At 36.2% G+C, this 18148-nt stretch overlaps 3 protein-coding genes across 7 annotated transcripts in view; 2 read left to right on the top strand and 1 right to left on the bottom strand.

Moving 5' to 3' along the window:
- The window catches only part of CHLSN (cholesin), a 130680-nt gene that overhangs the window by 99279 nt on the left and 13253 nt on the right, over window positions 1–18148 (bottom strand). The gene's annotated exons all lie outside the window — the stretch shown is intronic.
- On the top strand, window positions 3784–12498 carry LOC147598831 (uncharacterized). Its single transcript, XM_086760088.1, has 2 exons — window positions 3784–5310; window positions 12405–12498. The coding sequence occupies exon 1, from the start codon at window positions 3887–3889 to the stop codon at window positions 4892–4894; it is 1008 nt and encodes a 335-aa protein (XP_086616214.1). The 5' UTR covers window positions 3784–3886; the 3' UTR covers window positions 4895–5310; window positions 12405–12498.
- On the top strand, window positions 14345–16940 carry GPER1 (G protein-coupled estrogen receptor 1). The gene has a single exon (XM_010128240.2). The coding sequence runs from the start codon at window positions 14347–14349 to the stop codon at window positions 15412–15414; it is 1068 nt and encodes a 355-aa protein (XP_010126542.1). The 5' UTR covers window positions 14345–14346; the 3' UTR covers window positions 15415–16940.

The following is an 18148-nucleotide window of genomic DNA, read 5'->3' as shown; positions in this document are numbered from 1 at the left end:
CCTAGAATTTTTTCCTTAAGTCAGAATTTTAGCATTTACACTAATTATAATTATACACATCTAGTTGTACTGTTATTCCCCTCCAAGTGAGTATGTTAATTCTATGTTGAATATATTGTTTTAGTTTAAATCCCTCCCCAGATGAGGTAAGTTAAAAGACACACACATTAAAATAACAATGGAGAGTAAGAGGAATATTAACATTGTTAGTATTTAACAGTAATGTTAAATAATGGTCTGTGATTATAAACGAGAGTTGCAACCCAACTGAAACTATTTCAGGCATTCATCTTCACCCCTACGACAAGTGAAGCCTGAACACATCCACAGCCTCTCCATAACACTGTGCTGGTCCATCATCAAAAGGTCACAACGTGCAAACTGGAGGGTACAGAAAGAGAAACCAAGATGATGCACCTTCTTACACAATAAGTTGCAACTACTGAAATATGTTGCATTAAGTCTAATGTTCCTCATTTTGTCTTAAATATCCAAAGAGTAGCTAAATAAAATAAAAAATACCTTGCTATGGTCAAAGATGAACCCAGTATCAGTACCAAGGTCAGATCCTGGGCAAATTTAAGCAAGTTTTGGCATCTTGTTTTTCCTGTTGTTTGCTGTAAGGCCGTATGATTTTCTGTGAAACCCAAAACTATGGCCTTAGTTTCCTTTGCAATTATGCTCCCATAAAAGTTGAATGTTGCTAAGCCATTCTGAGATTCTCTGCCAGGACAGCGCGCAATGGCCAGTTGGCCCAAGGTTAAAGAGTTGTTGAGAAGATAATGGAGACCTTCACAGTGCCAGAACTAAATTTGAATGTTCAGCCCTGCAACAGGCCTGATGGGACTAGAAGGTAACCCTGGAGACTCTGGTGGAAGAACTCAAAACATAAATATTTCTCAGCCTCCTGAAATTACTGTGTGAGATAACAAGCAGCTTTCTGCAGAGGCTCAAGTGGTTCCCACATCCTCTTTCTCTATCTGTCACAAAGTACCCGTCCTTCATCAGATTAAGCTTCAAATCTCTCTTCCAGTAGAAGGTCAAAGTTTGACTTACGCCGCTAACTTCATTCTTGAGATTTCTCCCGAGTATTTAAGAAGAGATTAATTGTAGAAGTTAGAATTTTATGGTCTTTAGATTTCCAGGAAATAATAAAGAGAAATCAAAGCAGCAGAAGGAAGCCAGAAGAAGCAGGTCAGTCCAGCTCCATGGCTGCAGCTGACTGAACAGCACAGTGGATCACTTTCAGCCATAGAGCCAAAGGGAAGTACAGAGCACTGATGCTACTTGATTAATGAAAAATTTTCTAGATTCCGCTCCACCACCCCCCCACTGCTTCAGTATTAAGCACAGAATGTAACTTAGAAATCAGACTGATCAGCTTTATTTCAAAAGAGATACTTCAAAATTAAAATCTAGAAGGGAGAAGTCACTAGTTCAAAGAAATCCAAAAGGCCAACCAGTTGACTATAGTTGTGAGGTTTTGCGTGTGTGGTTGGTTTGTTTGGGTTTTTTTTTTTTCCCCTTTTAATTATTCTCACTCTTCAGTTTGAGTACCTTAGTACAAACTTGACTCTTTCTTAGTGATTCATATTAAAATCAGCTGAACAGAAATAAAAGCTCTACTGCAAGCATTTAAGATGTATTTCCTCCTAAATCATCTTTGCAAACATTTTTCACTCCATTTGCCTTAAGATTGTTTATATTTAACCATCTATTTTTAAGCTTCAAAAAACTCTTAATTTGGTTCAGCCTTGGCCAGTTTTGCCCATCAATGCTTTCCTACGCTGTGTGCTCCAGTTTAGAGGTTAGAACACAGCCAGAGCCTGACCAGCCAACTCTACCCCTCCTGCGAGTGTACCTGTAACACAAAAAAACTGCCCTAGGTGCATCAGTCCTTCCTGTAGTGGAATCTCTCCAAAATAACCTTTTATAGAAAGAAAGAAACTCTGTCTTTAAAAGGGGATGAAGAACACTGCTGAATCAAAACATAACTCCACAGTTTTATATAAATGAAATTATAATTCTATAAGATTATGTACACACTTAATCAAAGCCACTTTGATAAGTCAACTTTTCTAATTAAAACCAGTATTAGAATTCCAATTTTGAGGAGAGATTAGAAATATCAGAAATATGAAGCAGTGTCAGAGGTAACAACCATAAATGAACTGTCAAACAGTATTAAGACACTGACTTATCTATAATGAACACTGCTTAAAAACAGTAATGCATCTTTATGAACTTTTACCAATTTAAAGTTATTTTCACTTTAAGAGTTAATATCACTAGAATCCCTTTATGGAAAACACATTATGTACAACTCATTACTCATAGGACTGTATAGAAACTTCTGTAAGAGACCCCCACTGTCCTGTCTCTGCCTGATACACTATGTACAATGCTCGTACAGACCAGCTTTGCGTAAAATGGAACAAAATAAAACCACCAAATTCTAATCTAACACAAAATTTAAAATACTGTGAACAAAGAAGGTTTTTTTTTTTTCAGAAAAACACATTCTGTACTGTAAAAAATGCCCACATGCTTAACTTTTTCCAGTATTAAGGACCATGCTTAATGAGACATTCAAAATTCATTAGGAATAGCAAGTTCATTATCTTGTGTTGAAAAGTATTTCTCCTTTATAACAAAAAAAAAAAAGTATGTTATTTTCTGCATCAATCAGTTCAAAGTACACAGAAATTTTCTTTCCAAAATTGAATTAATTATGCTTTTAGGTGGTCTGTAAAATTTATATATCCATATCTATCACACTCAATTTTTAATAAGTATATATTATGTCCTCCTACAAAGGCTTTTTCGCTTAAAAAAGGATCCTCCAAATGTTTATATGGTAGCGGAATTATAATTATCAACACAGCCTAGAGTCATTACAGCTAAGAGCCTATCCATATTACTCTTAAAATTCTCTATTTTCAGGAATTTATAGCTCAGCTGTAAAAAATGTTACTTGCTAAAACTTTATCAATAGGCTTATAAAGCACCAGTAATCAGTTTCTCAAATTCGAGCATGCAGAAAAGCATTATTTTTTGCAGTTTTATGCAACAGATACATCTAAAAATGATAGTATTATTCATGTATAAAGATGTTTTAGTATGAAAGCAGTTTCTCCATAACAGTTCTTAAATATTCACATTTTATATGGGCTCCTCAGCACAGACTGCAGTTATGAAAGGCTTTTTTCATAACAGAAAGGAAGCAAAACTAAAACAAAGAACGGAATGTGACTCTTGCCTCATATTGTGATTATCTTTGCAGTTTTCTCAGTATGCAGTGTGAGCTGAGACTATCAGCTGGCTTCAAATTATACAAAATTCCCACCCTTGTGACAGTACAGTGAAGCTATTTTGCTGCGGTAGCTGCAGCCCACACACCGGAGTTGCCCTGCGTACCGCCTTATCCTTTTTTGGCAAGATGGCCAAACTCCGGCTAACCGCAGCGCCAACTCCTTCCTCACCGCTGAACGGCCAGCTCTCCCGTTTATTCGACAGGCGACACAAACGTGCTGAATCCTGGCTGTGGTCTACAAAGCTGAGCTGCAGTAAAGTCCTGTCTGCATCAAGTGAGGAAGAGGGGGTAGTGGTGAAAGCAGGAGCCAGACAAAAAATAAAAAGGTAGATTTTTTTTTTTTAACTAAAAGTACTATGCAAGTTAGCTTGAAATTAACATAGGAACATAAAATCCACCAAAAGAAGACTACGTTTATGCTGAACAAATGATTCATGCTCCTGACTCCATATAATATTTAATGCACAAATTAGAGACATTACAAATCGTACTTTAAAACCTGTTTCACCTTCCTTTTCTATTTCAGTTTCAAACTCCATTGAACAGGAAAAAAAACACTGCGTGGAAGGAAGGATGACTTCTCACAACATGACATGGATCAGCTACCCAAGCAAGAACTTGGCTTTCACCTCCCCAGAAGAAATCGAAGCCTTCATAGCTTCTCAAAACATCATATCACGACTTATGCACTGTTACATGGCCTTTTTTGTACCCATAGGATTAATAGCTGGCATATGTATTTTGATCATTTTCATAAAGAATTATTTGCATGACAAAGTCATAGAAAATTTAGACTTACTACTACTAGACTTCACCATCAGCAATATTATAATGATTTTTTTATCATTTACCGTCATTACCAGACCTGACTATTTAAAAGCAACCCACCTCGCATGTAACGTACTGTCATTTTTTTTCAACTTCAGTTATTTCAATTCTCAGTATGTTTTGATTTTGACGCTTCTCATCCTATTACTCAAGAGATTTCCACCAAGGACTGCTCTCAGCAAAGCAACCCAGAGACCCATATTGTGTGTTGGATTTGTACTTACGTATGCCTTCTGTTTGTCACTGACTGAGGCAGTTCTGGTTGGCAGAGATAACTATCACTTGGAAACAGACTGTCAGTTAGATCCATTATTTGCATGGCCTGAATACGAGATCGTTAAATTCATCTTTGGATTTGGAATTCCATCGTTTCTTCAGATATTCTGTTTTACTGTTCTCTTCACTAAAGAAGCACCTGCCTTACAACAGCACATTCGTACTTACCCCGCTGCACACATTATAAACATAACAATATTTATATGCCGGCTATTTTATAACATTATGATTCTCTTCAGGACAACATTCAAATTACAGAAGAGCATTGGAACTCCAAAGAATGAGCTTGTGATGAATATTGCAGAAATAGTGTTGTTCTCCGAGACCTGTGCTAGTTTGGCATTTATACTTGGTTTTCATAAACCATGCAAGGATGAAATAGTTAAAGTCATACAGAACTGCCGAAGGGAAAACACCGCCAACAATCACCTTGAAATACCAGTAACAACTACGACGCGTGAAAGTGGGTCTCAGTAATACTTGCTGTTCTGAAGAACTGTCCATTCACTTTACTTTTTAGTTTGTTTGTGGATTTTGGTTTTTTATTTCTCAAAAAAAAAAAAAAAAAAAAAAAAGATAATTGTTCCCTCTTTAAAACTCAAACTTGGACTACCTTACAGCTACCAGTACTGAAAGAAAAAAAAAAAAACAACACATATATATACTTAGTTCTAGTATTTGCAGTGATCTATAAGAAAACCTGTAGGGTCTGGAGTTGTTTGGGGGTTTTTTTAATATATGTAATTTTTTTAATCACCTATTTTCTGCAACTGTTACTTCAAAGCCAAGTAGAAAGAAAAGTACTGTTGCCATCAAAGTGTGCTTTTGTAATAATATCAATGCTCCAGCAAAGATGCAAACAAAAACATAGCAGAAAGCAACTTTGAACAAAGGTAAAAACCTGCAGCCAAAGCATTTTCTTAGGTGCGCTTCATCTTTTGACTTCTTACCCTATTACTATTTATTTTTGTAACACTGGTAAATCCCAGTAGCAGCAGCAGTGAATTATGGCTTAAGAACCCATTATAATTCTGAAATAGTATGTGATACTGTAACACTTGTTTATTTCATATATACACACATGTAAACTGGGAATTTCTACCCTTTTTCCATTTTCCTCTTATACTTTTGTTGGAACCCTTAAGGTTTTTGTCTGAATTCTTGTGTCAAAAAAAAAAAAAAAAAATTCAGATTAATGGAAACACTGGTCCATAAAAGAAGGCTTCAGGTCCTTTGTGAGGCACTGAACTGGAAAGATCAACAGGATGGCTAATTAAAACTTTGTGCAAGAGTGAAAGCTTTTTGTTAATGTACTCTCAGCTTCAACTTTGCATTAAGACTTACAGTAATTATTGATTTAAGCCATTCTTGATGAGTTCATTCAAAAGTACAAACTCGCATGCCTTGGAAGAGTCCCATTCAGTACTACACTAACCAAAAAATGAGAGAAGTCAGCCCGGAACAGTGTAACTGAGGTGTGTTCTTAAAAGGCAAACAAAAGCAGAGCCCCCGTTCCAAACTGAAATCAGGGCTCACCTGGAGACAAGAGAGAAGCATTAGACATTTAGATGAGAATTCATGGGTAAATGGTGCAGAACGGGGAGGGTGGGGGGGTAGAATCTGAATCAGAGAATAAAACAGTTGTGGCACAGGAGTTCAGATGTAGGCCTGCAGAACCAATAGCCAATGCAGGCTGAGATGTAGGTGCAAAGTTTTAAATACTTGCTTTGAGCACGTTGTTACTGTAACCGCATTTGGCCAGGAGCCATCTGAGACTTCTGGCTTCCGTTTCAGCTTTTCCTCTCATAGAGGTGGAGAGAACAGGAACAGCAGGGAAGGCACAAAATCGTACTAGATGTTGGATAAAGACACAGACTTAGATTGCAAAGTTATAAAAATACAGTGATGTAACGAAGAAGGCTCAAGTGACCTGAAGGGTTCTGAGAAAAGCCACTTTGATGCTTAAATATGTGCCTTTGCATGACACCCAGATGCTAACGGAACTGATAGATTTTTTTTGCAGCTGTATGCTTTGGAAGGTCTTCCTGACAGGGTGTAGATTTGCATGGAGAGCTGGTACAAATCAGCATGGGCTACCTGAGACAGAGAAAAGCAAGCACTGATCCATCAAGAAGCACAACATCTGCAAAAGAGCAGCCAAGTGCATAAATGGAAGAATAAAGGACATTTGTTCAATAATAATACAGTATATAGATCCGGTATCTAGATACAAGGATCTAGCCTTACACATCGAGGTCCTGAAATCTATGGACCAGGACTGTATGACATGCAAATAAAGGGCAATACGTAGTCTCACTAACTACGACTGTAAGGATCAACATTTCTGCAAGATGTAAAAATCAACTGGTAAGATGTCTGCATTGTATTATGTCAGCCCATTTTCCTGTTCAGTTTTCCTCTGCTGCCAGCATGAACAGATGGATAATTAAAGAACATGACAGATAAACAGACCATTATAGAACCTGCTCAGAAAGGAAGTACATTGATAAGAATCACCTATTTGAATACAAAAGCCAATTTCATACTTGCAAAAGGATTTCTCAGCTGGCACCAGAGGTTTTGTTTTGCACCTGAGAAGAGGGAGATTAGACAACACGGACTGAAGATGAGCCCTGCAGAAAGAAGTTTGAAGAGATAAGTTGTAAGAACTGTATGTCAGTGAAAAAGCTGACAGACTGAGTGAAGGAATATGTCAGAAGCTGCAAGCTGTTTATCCCAGTTCAGACAGGATATCATAGTTACAGCTGCGCCATCGATAAGTACTTTATTTTCTAGTATGGGAATTATGCACAAAGGATTCTACTTTATTCATTGCTTCCATATATTTTATATTTGAAGATGAAAGAATAAATATTATGTTGTTTCTGAGTCCTGAGTTACTGTTAAAGGTACCCAAAAGAAAATCTAGTCAGTAGACGTTGGCTCTAGTTAACATTGGCTGGGACCTGGAAACTGGTCTAATGGCGAGTGAATCACAATAATGTGTATGCAAGGAGTCTGAAGGATGCGTCATGATACTCTCAGCAAGGTACACAGCTAAAGCAGAACCATAACCAAATGTCTCAGAAATAAAACCTGTAGGAGCCTACTGTCAGATCTAGGATTTGGGAACTAGTACGTCTTGTAAAGAATGAACTACTATGTGTAAGTCTGAGTACTCCTGGGTATAGCTTCTGGCTGCCATCTGTGAGATGCAAGTACTCCGGTCTCTTCCATGTCCATGGCTACTGTCGTGGGAAAAAAAATTAGTATTTTCAGGATGGCTGGCTATATTGTCATAACAAAATCTGTGTTCAATGAAGAGAGTCTGTAAGTGAACAGAAGAAAACAAAGGTAAACAGGAGGTAAGAGGTTGAAAAAATGCAGAACAACAATTCAAATAGTTATGAATATAACTTACAGCAATACAGAAATGTTTTGTTAAATAATTCTTGATGAAGTTACTCAGAGCTTACATTAAAACTCAGGACACCGAATGTGCATTCCTAGAGAAAATCTGCTTGCATCCAGGTAGAATATAAGGGCAAGCACTATGTGCAGTAGGGGAAGGAACAGAAACAGTCTCCAAAATGCATTCTAAAATAGTCGAATATGAGGAAGAAAAGAGCAGATTTGGCTAAGATTAAAAGTAATAAATTCTAAGTTATTAAAAAGTATTTTTAAGAACAAAATAAAATCTCCCTGCTTTGAGAGGTTTTTTTTCCCCTGTACTAGCAACAGCTTTGTTGAACACTTACTTCTTCCAGGCTTCACCTAGTTTTGAACACTATGTTCCAGAAGAAATAAAGCATATATTTTCATAGGCATGCTGTCAAAATTAACTAAAGGGATATACTGGAAAATTCAAAGAGGAATATTTTACTTCTGTACTGGTAGTATTTGTATCCTTCTAAGACTTCGGTCTGCATTTGAAAAAACCCTTCCGTTCAGTAAAAGAAGAGAAATGAGCAGATTGCTGAATTTTAAGCATGAATTTCTGAGTTGGTAGCATGTTTTGGAAAAGAACATGTAGAGAGACTAAGGACTCATCTTTGCTGAACGAGCTGGCTCAGATTTGATCTGATCCCATTGCAAAACAACATCTGAGCTAAAGAGAGACTGGATTTGCACACTTGAACCATAACCCAAGCTGCTACATCCCTACATGTACTACTAAGCCTGGCCTTAGTTACATTCCAATTTCAAACTTAAAGACACTGAAAGGGCTACAGCATTATTTATCTTGATTTTGAGGTAGCTGCAGAAGATTTGGGCTAGAGTGAAAGCTCAAGCAATTCAGCCATAATAAGTACGCTATATGTATGTTCCATGACAACTAGATTCACTAATTGGCTAGAATGAAAGAATGTGTTTCACTTCCATGGTACAAGTGTCCAGCAAAGGACTGTCAGACTCAACTACTACAGTAAAAACAATTGATGCTTTGTGAATTTTATTTTTAAATCATATTTGGATAGAGCCTGAAGTCCAATGATGAATCATCTTTCACTATACAAGATTTTGTGGTCCAATTTTGTAAAATTTTTATATTATCCCCAAGAGTTTTGTGAGATACACTTCAAGAAAAATAAAAAGGTTTTTTTCCAGAATAATTTTAATTGGTACAAGTGTTGTCCCTGCAAAAGAAAAGGCTGAACTTTAAAAAGTTATTTTTAGTAAGAACAATGAATTCTCAGAATTACTGGCAACTGAAAAGCCTAAACACATAAAATACACTCTAAGCAAGGTTTTCTGCAGGCACAGAACACAATTAATTCCAACTCAAACTAAGTTTGATTCTTTGCAAGAAAGGCAAAGTTACTGAGGATAAAGTATGAGGGTGCTCTAGAACAGGGTAATGGACACAGACAGCTGCCTCTCAGCGGTTGGAAAAGGTCAGAGTCCGTATCCATGCTAACAAAAAAAAAAAAAAGACAGAGAATGTGGACAAGGAGATCAATCTACCTGCAAAACTTCAGGAGCTTTACATCAGTATCTGTATGTCCTCTGGAGATAATTTCAGTAGAGATTCTTGTACAAATCTTACTTCTTCTGCATATGGTTATATTACACTGTAAGCATTCCAACACAATTTTAATTTATGCTTCCTTCCCCTTCCATGCAATTCAGTACCTTACTTTTTTTCAGCTTTATACACCCTGGGTCTGATCTATTTTCTCCAGGATTCATCAGCTTCATACTCAAAGCACTTTGACACTTCTGACAGAATCCAACAGCTCTTACATCCTAGAGGGCTTATCCTGCTTATCATCCCGCTGGAGAGCTGTCATACAGCGGTGGCTCAAGAGCTGTGACACACCAGACCTCTTACATTGTCCTCTCCTATATCCCTATCTCCCACTTTCTTCCTCCTCAGCTGTCACCTTTCTGCAACACAATAACAGTCACATATGTTGAAGTCTGCTAAATTACATAGAATATCTTCTATTATACCCCACCGTAAGCCTCTTGGTGCACCTAAGTACATCACCGACAATTACGCTGGTGGTCCTTAAAGACTCTCTAGAGTTAGACATGTTTATTGAGATATATATAGTGTTTGAGAAGTTGATTACTACAGATTAAAAAATAAACTGTTAGGAAAACTTTAAATGCTGGCTTATTGAGGTCTGACATTATATCAATGCTATCTCACCGGTTGCTTTCGCACATGTTCTCAGCAACAATCAAGATAAGGTAGACCTGTAATACTTAATACTGTCACAACTGGGACTAAATAGGGGTCATTAAGGCACTCCCTATAAAGTCCCATGAAGTATCAGCAGCTGACAGGGAAAGAGAAAGGGTGCAATGTTCAGCAGCTGCTAAAATTAGTTTTAAGCATTTTATGGAATATGGAAGTGATGAACAATTAGATTAAGACAGATTAATCAGTAACACTAATTTAACTGCACAAATGAAAGCCTGAAGATGTTGTTGTCTGTTTTAGGAAACAAGATTCTGAGAATTCACATGATCATATAAAACATTTCATGAAATACAGAACTCACTAATTACAATATAATAATACAATATGATAATACAAGATTTGGCCTCTTATGCTTTATAGTTCTACTGCCAGGAAAAACAGCTGCCTCATAGGAAATTCTCTTTTTGAATGACCTAACAATTCTGGAAGTATAGCAACGTGCCACATTTCTTATTATAAATTGAAATAAGAAAATTAGCACTCAGAATCGTACATTTTAATAGCAAATCATCTCATATTCACATCTAGAAACACAAGGACAGACAGACCACTGATTATCAAGTTCAGGCCCCCATAATTACAAACCAACACCCAGAAGCTAACATTATGCAAAAAGAAAAGTAAAAAATCCTTCAGGCCCTTACAAGATCAGTGAGAGTTCTGAAGGACAGAATTAAGTACAGCAAAACCACATGATCAGCAAACAACAATAAAGACTCTTTATAATCCTGTTCTTTAGGACAGCAAAAAATTAAGACCTTCAAAGCTGGTATCACATGATTTTTCTAACGTTACAATTATTCCAGTCCTATAACGCAATCATATTTGTACACTTCTCAAAGCAAAACATTTTAGGCTCTCTGTCCTCATAACCCCATAGAAAGCCCCTGCAGAAAGCCATTCCACACACAGTGAAAGTCTTCTGTTTAGAAAGTCTTCACCAGCACTAATTTGCACAAATGTTCTTCTAAGCTAAATAATAATTTATTCCCAAACTATTTATGAAGAGCCATCACGTAAGAACATCTTAAACATTTTTAGAAATGCTGTCAAAATCCTGGGTTCCTATGCACAGTGGGTTATAAAAAATTAGCAAATAATATATTTGCCTCAGTGGCACTAGCTGCCTTCTACTCACAAAGCCACTTGCGTAAAGAACTTCTGCTTCACTTCTCTACAGATGAGATTTTTTGTAATCTAAAAATATTTGACTGCTGTAATATGTAATACCTCCATGATAATGATGTGTTAATGGTTTACTCCACATTTCTGAAAGTGTAACATTGTCTTCTTGAAATCCTAAATGCTGCGATGCAATTAATCTTATTCCAGCAGAAGCAGAATGCTGCATCAATGTACAGCATATGCGTTAATGGCACTTAACATTCAGGTGTCAGATCAATATAACCATAAAAAGTAACTTACACAAATATTTCACTTTTATGAGAAAGAATGGTTTAACTTACTTTCTGTTCTAAGAATTCTGGCCACCAGTAGGTGGTGTTTCTGGAAATGTCAAGTAGGTTTTTTTCCCCCCTTACAGATGAAATGCAAAACTCCACCTGCAACACTGGTGGCTTTTACGCAAGACTGAGGCTCCACATCCTCTGCAAAATAAGCTTTTTATTCATATGATTTTGAGCTGAGCAATTCTAAGAAGTGTGAGGATGATAATATCTGAAAATTTAAATACAAACAGGCAAAAAGGCATTGACTTGAAGGTAGGAAAACTGAAATTTATATTGTCAGTTAGCAAATGACTCTCTCTGCCGCTAGATTTCTCTTTTGATTGTCCAGAGGTTTTTTAAAAAATACAACATATAACAGTAATTATTGCTTTATATCTATGTAAAATAAGCTTAGTTACAATTTGCAAATAAATCTCTTAATTATTTATCAGCTAAGCTGTAGATTTGAATGGACTATATGATTTGTAAAAAATGCTAGAGGCAGAAAGGAGGGTGACAGGAACATTAGGCAAAATAAAACTGACAAATACACCAGAAAAGATGCTTGACTAGTTCTGGTAAAAAAGAAACCAGCAGAAACAGGGTTAATTCGAGCCTTATAAGGCTGTTCAGCAGCACTTCAACTGCACACAAATTAGAACAGCCCTGGGAATCCATAAAGCTTGTTTTATTGCCAAGGACATGCAGCAAGATCTGCATTTTGCTGCTGTAAACCACCCTTTATTTAAGACTATTTGAAACAGAATGGACTTCCATATGATTTTTTTTTTTTTTTTTTTTTTTTTTTTTACTGCTGAATTGTCAACAGGTGGCATTCACCACAGCTTTGCACACCTAAATACAAGTTTTCACCGACCCGGGAGTGGAAGTTGACAGATCCATCAGGCGTGTGCCCCAGCAAGAGCCAGCCTTCTGTTGTCCGGAGGAAAATCAGCTCTGGAGAAATGGAATTCAGGTAAAATAAAGTGTTTCACAGTACATAGGTACCTGTAATGCTCGTAATTGCTTGGCTTTTGGTGGCTTTTCAGATGTAATTAAAATCTGATCACAGACCGACCTTCTAAAACCAATTGCTTAGCCTGTTAACTTGTCTTTCATTGTACTTAAAGCAGTTTTATTGCCCGATTCAAAAATAAAAGGATGTTACATAAAAGACAACAGTTCATGTTTGACTTTCATAGCTGCTTGAAACAAACACTGAACCTTCTGCAAATAAATGTAATTTCATACGGATATTTTAGCAGAAGGATTTACATTACATTATTCAGAACATAGCAACAGCTGCTGTGTACTCATGCCTGTTTCATTAAGGAATAAAAGCTTTGGAACGGATATCTTTAAGTATCTGCTAGCTCCTTCTGATAACCTGGATACGTTTAAGCAAACTCAGAGCTGTATTTCTGAATGAAAATACTCCAACACTCCTGCTCCATTAGTGCTCTGCTACTGTTTTTCCCGGAGTGTAGATCAGCAGGATTTAAGTCATTAAAATGTGGCAATATGTACAAATTTTACTACTAAACTATTTAACTTTTCAAATATGTTTTTTTGTAGTTAAAATCAAGGTTTTCGTAGTTAGATAAAGATCAAAGCAATTAAAAAATATTTAAAATTTAACACAGAATACCCTGGGTTATCATCTTCTCGCTGTTTATTTGTTTGGGGTGTCTCTTGTTTGCTTTTTTCTTTTAAATAAACTTCTAGCAATGCTTCAAGTCCATTGCATTCAACATTTATAAGTAAACAAATCAGATAACTGGTATTTTCCATTCCTATCCGGAAGTCAGTGCAACATAATTAATCACAAAGAAAAGCAAATTGAGTATAATAATGTTGGTGTAAATCAATACGCTGCTTGTATTACCTTCATTTCTAAAATCTGCCTTCTCCTTCCCACTGAAAGTAGAAGGAACCAACTGCTTTTCATCTTCATTGCCTTCTCAGCCACAGACTCTGCTACTTAATAGCCTTACAAGATGATAAGGAAATATTTTTTTATATATCTACGTATTTTTTTTAAATTTAGATTTTAAAGGTTTTTCTTCAGTAAGCTAAAACTCACTCATCTGATTTTCTGTATTTCTACGTTTTCCAATACTGAGTCTCTGAAGGGTACACAAAATTTTAACAGATCTGTCCTCATAATATCTTACCATCTAGAATAAATTTAAATTATTTTAACTGAACCTTTGTGTGTGTATATATATATTCCAACATGGTATTTCCTACAACCTCAGCTGTGAACATTAAGTTAGCAGAAGCATATGGTACAATGCCGGAGTAGGACATTAATCGTTTCCCATTTGCAAATTGCAGGTCCAAGGATGGTCATCGATTACTAAAAGAAAACAAATGGAGCTAAAATTCCTTCTACCTTCCAACCTGCATGGAGAGACACCGTCAATTAAAAGCTTTTATTAAAGAGATCCAAGTACCATAATGGTTAAAAGATTCCTAACATGATCTTAAGGCATACAGGAACTGCAAATTCTCTCATTTGCAATGTATATAGTGTCCTGTAACAAAATTTAAGAAATTTTACTATTTGTACTGCTATATTTCAGTCAATTTTAAGTCTCATTAGTTTGACATCTAAAGAATTTTAATTTCCTACACAGAAGTGTACATCTTTTTCCATTCCAATCAAAATGCTTACCATGAACTTAGTTGAAGACAACCAAAAATCTGATTTTTTTGGCATTACCACCAAACTGTGAGTACTAATATATTTTTCTGCAGATATTTTAACCATGGAAACTTATTCAATATCACCTGTTCTATGTAACAGCACAACTTTTAACCTAAATGGATCACATTTGTGTAATGAAAGCATATCATCTAGATTAGCTGATAAATCGGAACACCAACAGTATGTTATTGGTCTTTTCTTATCGTGTCTTTACACAATATTTCTTTTTCCTATTGGTTTCGTAGGAAACATTCTGATACTGGTTGTCAACATAAGCTTTCGAGAAAAGATGACTATTCCAGACCTATACTTCATAAATCTTGCAGTAGCTGATCTCATTTTAGTTGCTGATTCTCTCATTGAGGTTTTTAATCTTGATGAAAAATATTATGATATCACTATTATTTGTACCTTTATGTCTTTGTTCCTTCAGATCAACATGTATAGCAGCATTTTCTTTCTGACATGGATGAGTTTTGACAGATACCTAGCACTGGCAAAAGTAATGAGGTCCAACATAATTCGCACTATGCAACATGCTAGATTAAGCTGTGGTCTCATATGGATGGCGTCTATTTCTGCAGCACTGGTTCCATTTACAGCTGTGCATTTACAACACACCGGAGAGGTCTATTTTTGTTTTGCAGATGTAAAAGAAATCCAGTGGCTAGAAATAACCTTGGGGTTTATTATCCCCTTTGTGATCATCGGTCTTTGTTACTCATTAATTGTCCGAGTTCTTATAAAAGCACACAAGCATAGGAGTCTTCGTCTGCGGCGACAGAAGGCTCTTCGAATGATTTTTGTTGTCGTCTTGGTTTTCTTTATCTGCTGGCTACCTGAAAATGTCTTCATTAGTGTTCAACTTCTCCAAAAGAAAAGCGAACCTGTCTCTTCAAGCAGCCCATCCTTCAGACATGATTATCCTTTAACAGGACATATTGTGAACCTAGCAGCTTTTTCTAACAGCTGCTTGAACCCCTTAATTTACAGTTTTCTAGGGGAAACCTTCAGAGACAAACTGCGACTCTATATTGAACAGAAAACAAAAATGTCAACATTACATCGCTTTTGTCAGGCTGCCTTAACGTCTGTCATCCCTGACAGTAATGAGCAATCAGAAGTCTGATTTAATAGTGGTTGCATAAAACGTATGACTGAAGTCGTGCAAATAGTGAACAAAATGCTTGCTACTAACAGAAAAAAAAGTGTGTTTGTGTGTATATATATATATATATAGTATCTCTCTACTGAGTATTGAAGGTTTATATTCAAAATGTTTTTATGACAAGATTTTAATGTAGAATAATATGTTTTAGTCAGAGGAATATTTAATTATGAACAGGATTATTAGAAGCTGAGCACTGAAGGAGCTTTATTTTGTACTATACATGCATGAATGATAATATAGAAGAAAATTTTATCAAGTTAGGAAGACTCTAGACATAACCTGATTATCAGAGATGCTACTTTGCTGGTGTATATAAGGTACTTTCACTGAAATATTGAAGCTGCTGTAACAGTGGGGAAAAATCCTTACAATGTATTGATGTGGAGATGCAGAAAACATTGATTTTTTTCATCCAAGTATGTTAAGATAAATTACTTTGTTAGAAGAACTACATAGTACTATCGTCACTGTATTCTAGCATGTCTTCCATTATTAATTTTTTTCAAATCTTAATATAATCTAGCACAGTGGTGAGGTTTTGTCTCATAAATGTAACCTACTGTTTACATCAGTACTTGATCAAATCTGAAATCATCTGTAACAATATTGCTCATCTCAAAGAACTTCACAGAAGCAAAATGTAATGCTTCATTCCGTCTTTTAAGGATTGCCCAAGACAATCTTTCCCAGGACAGACATAATTGGACCTTTTGTCAAAAAGGCCTGTGCACATGCATTTCGATCTGAAGGCCGATATGAATGCACTTGTAAGTTGCACAAGATCTCTTTACATTTAGCAGGCCTATTTTGATTGCCAGAGCAAACTGCTGTTCCTTTAAAAAAAAAAAAGTCACATTCCGCAAAAAAAAGTATAAAAATTGCTTATGAAAATGACAGAAGCCTTAATTTTTAGAAAGGAAGGACTTATGTAACCGGGAGCATGATTAGCTGTTACCAGAGTCGCGCTTCGTGCATCGTCCATCCCACCTCCAGAAACCACTGGCCTTTCAAGATGTTAAGATGCATGTTGGTTGCTTTGTCCATTTGAAGATTAATTATATTAAGAAAACAAATATTAGCACCACATGCTTGAAAACAATAGTTTTTAAGTTCTGCTAGAAAATAATTGGGTTTTAAATCTGATTGATGTTTAGCACAGGTTACTGCTGAACTTGTTCAGAGGAAGATATAAAGTTCCTAGAAATTATTGTGCAAGATCATTAAAACATCACTTCCTGCGTCTCTGAAGTGAACAAACTCATTTCACCTCTGTGCTGATTGACTTCAGCACCAGCACTCTGCAGAATAAGATGCTTTGTCCTATTCTCAACTGTCATATATAAATTAATTAGTACATTAATTGATTTAAAAGGATTTTTAAAACGCAGCCACTTAAAACAATGACTAAAGTTACTAAGCAATAAAGAAAACAGTGAAAACAATAATTCCAGGCATATTTCTCACGAAATACTTAACTTCCTAGTGGAAGCTTTGGCCACAAAAGACTTGACCTATAAACAAAAAGGCCACAAGACGATGGCTGAATTTGAAATAGATAGCTACATATTCCTGCAACTAAAACAGGAACTGCAGGGTGGAGTTTGCTGCCACTGCTGATGATATGCAAGCGACCATTAATCACAACCTAAGGAAAAGTGTCATTTAGTCATATCATTCCTGTAGAACACCAAATACATTTTCTCGCAAGAAAGATGCAAGCATTGCCATGACTCCTCTGCGCAGAACGAGTTGCTAAACAACACTTAGCAAGAAATCTCACAGTATTGTGCTACATCACACAGTTGTTTTTCCTCATGATTTTCACTTTTGGCATTAGCCACAATTGCTCATATCCTACTGACTGCCAGTGTACGTTAATCACACCTTGAAAGATGGCTATTTCAGTCAACGTACAAGCGAAGGAATGGATAATTCTCTTGGCAATGCAATTCCATTAAGTGAGACATATTCTGCGTTTACAGATACACTAGGTTTGTGTAATGTTGACACTTGCCATGAATAACTAACTTATTTGGGGTTACGGGAATACACCTTCCCAACTGTAGTTGTTGCCTCTTTTGTTTTTACAGGAGTAAACTCCTTTCCCCTTCTCCTCTCCTCCAGTACAGGAATCTGGTTTTTGATCAAGGCTGTAGCAGAAGCCCTTTCATTGCCCACTGTAGATAACAAATCAAGAAAGTGTCTTTGCTCAGAAGCTTAAAACGTAAGTCTGCTCATACGTACTATAAAACAGTTTGTTTCTATATTATGGTATTCAGTAATGTCCTGATATCACAGTGAAATCTAGGAAAGATCAGATTACTACAGTATGAAGAAAGTAATATTTACTCAACCTGAAACAGTCTATTGCATGTTTAAAACCAAATTACAGATCTAAACTACCTGATGAGTTTCCTCCTGGTGATATTTTGGTACAGGCTTATGAACTGTGCCTGAAGTGATTAAATTTAAACATACTAGTCATTTTAAATAAATAAAAAATCCTCACCCAGGTGAAAAAATGGCACACTTCTTCCCAAAACTTTTTAATAGCAACTACGTACAAAGTAATATTTTCACAGAAATGACATATAACTTTCATGTTTTTATATATACAATGTGCTTTCTGCAGCCCATCATCTTGAAGTAACTCATTATCATGGCTTACCCATGAACTAAAAAGACCTGTGCT

Source organism: Chlamydotis macqueenii, chromosome 15, assembly GCF_036417535.1.
Source record: "Chlamydotis macqueenii isolate bChlMac1 chromosome 15, bChlMac1.mat, whole genome shotgun sequence".
Classification (NCBI taxonomy): Eukaryota; Metazoa; Chordata; class Aves; order Otidiformes; family Otididae; genus Chlamydotis; species Chlamydotis macqueenii.
The sequence above is the reverse complement of the archived record's forward strand: the minus strand, read 5'-3'. Positions and strand labels throughout refer to the sequence as shown.

Excerpts from the sequence above, each read along its gene's own strand:
- GPER1 (XM_010128240.2), top strand. The coding sequence starts at position 14,347 with ATGGAAACTTATTCAATATCACCTGTTCTATGTAACAGCACAACTTTT.
- LOC147598831 (XM_086760088.1), top strand. The coding sequence starts at position 3,887 with ATGACTTCTCACAACATGACATGGATCAGCTACCCAAGCAAGAACTTG.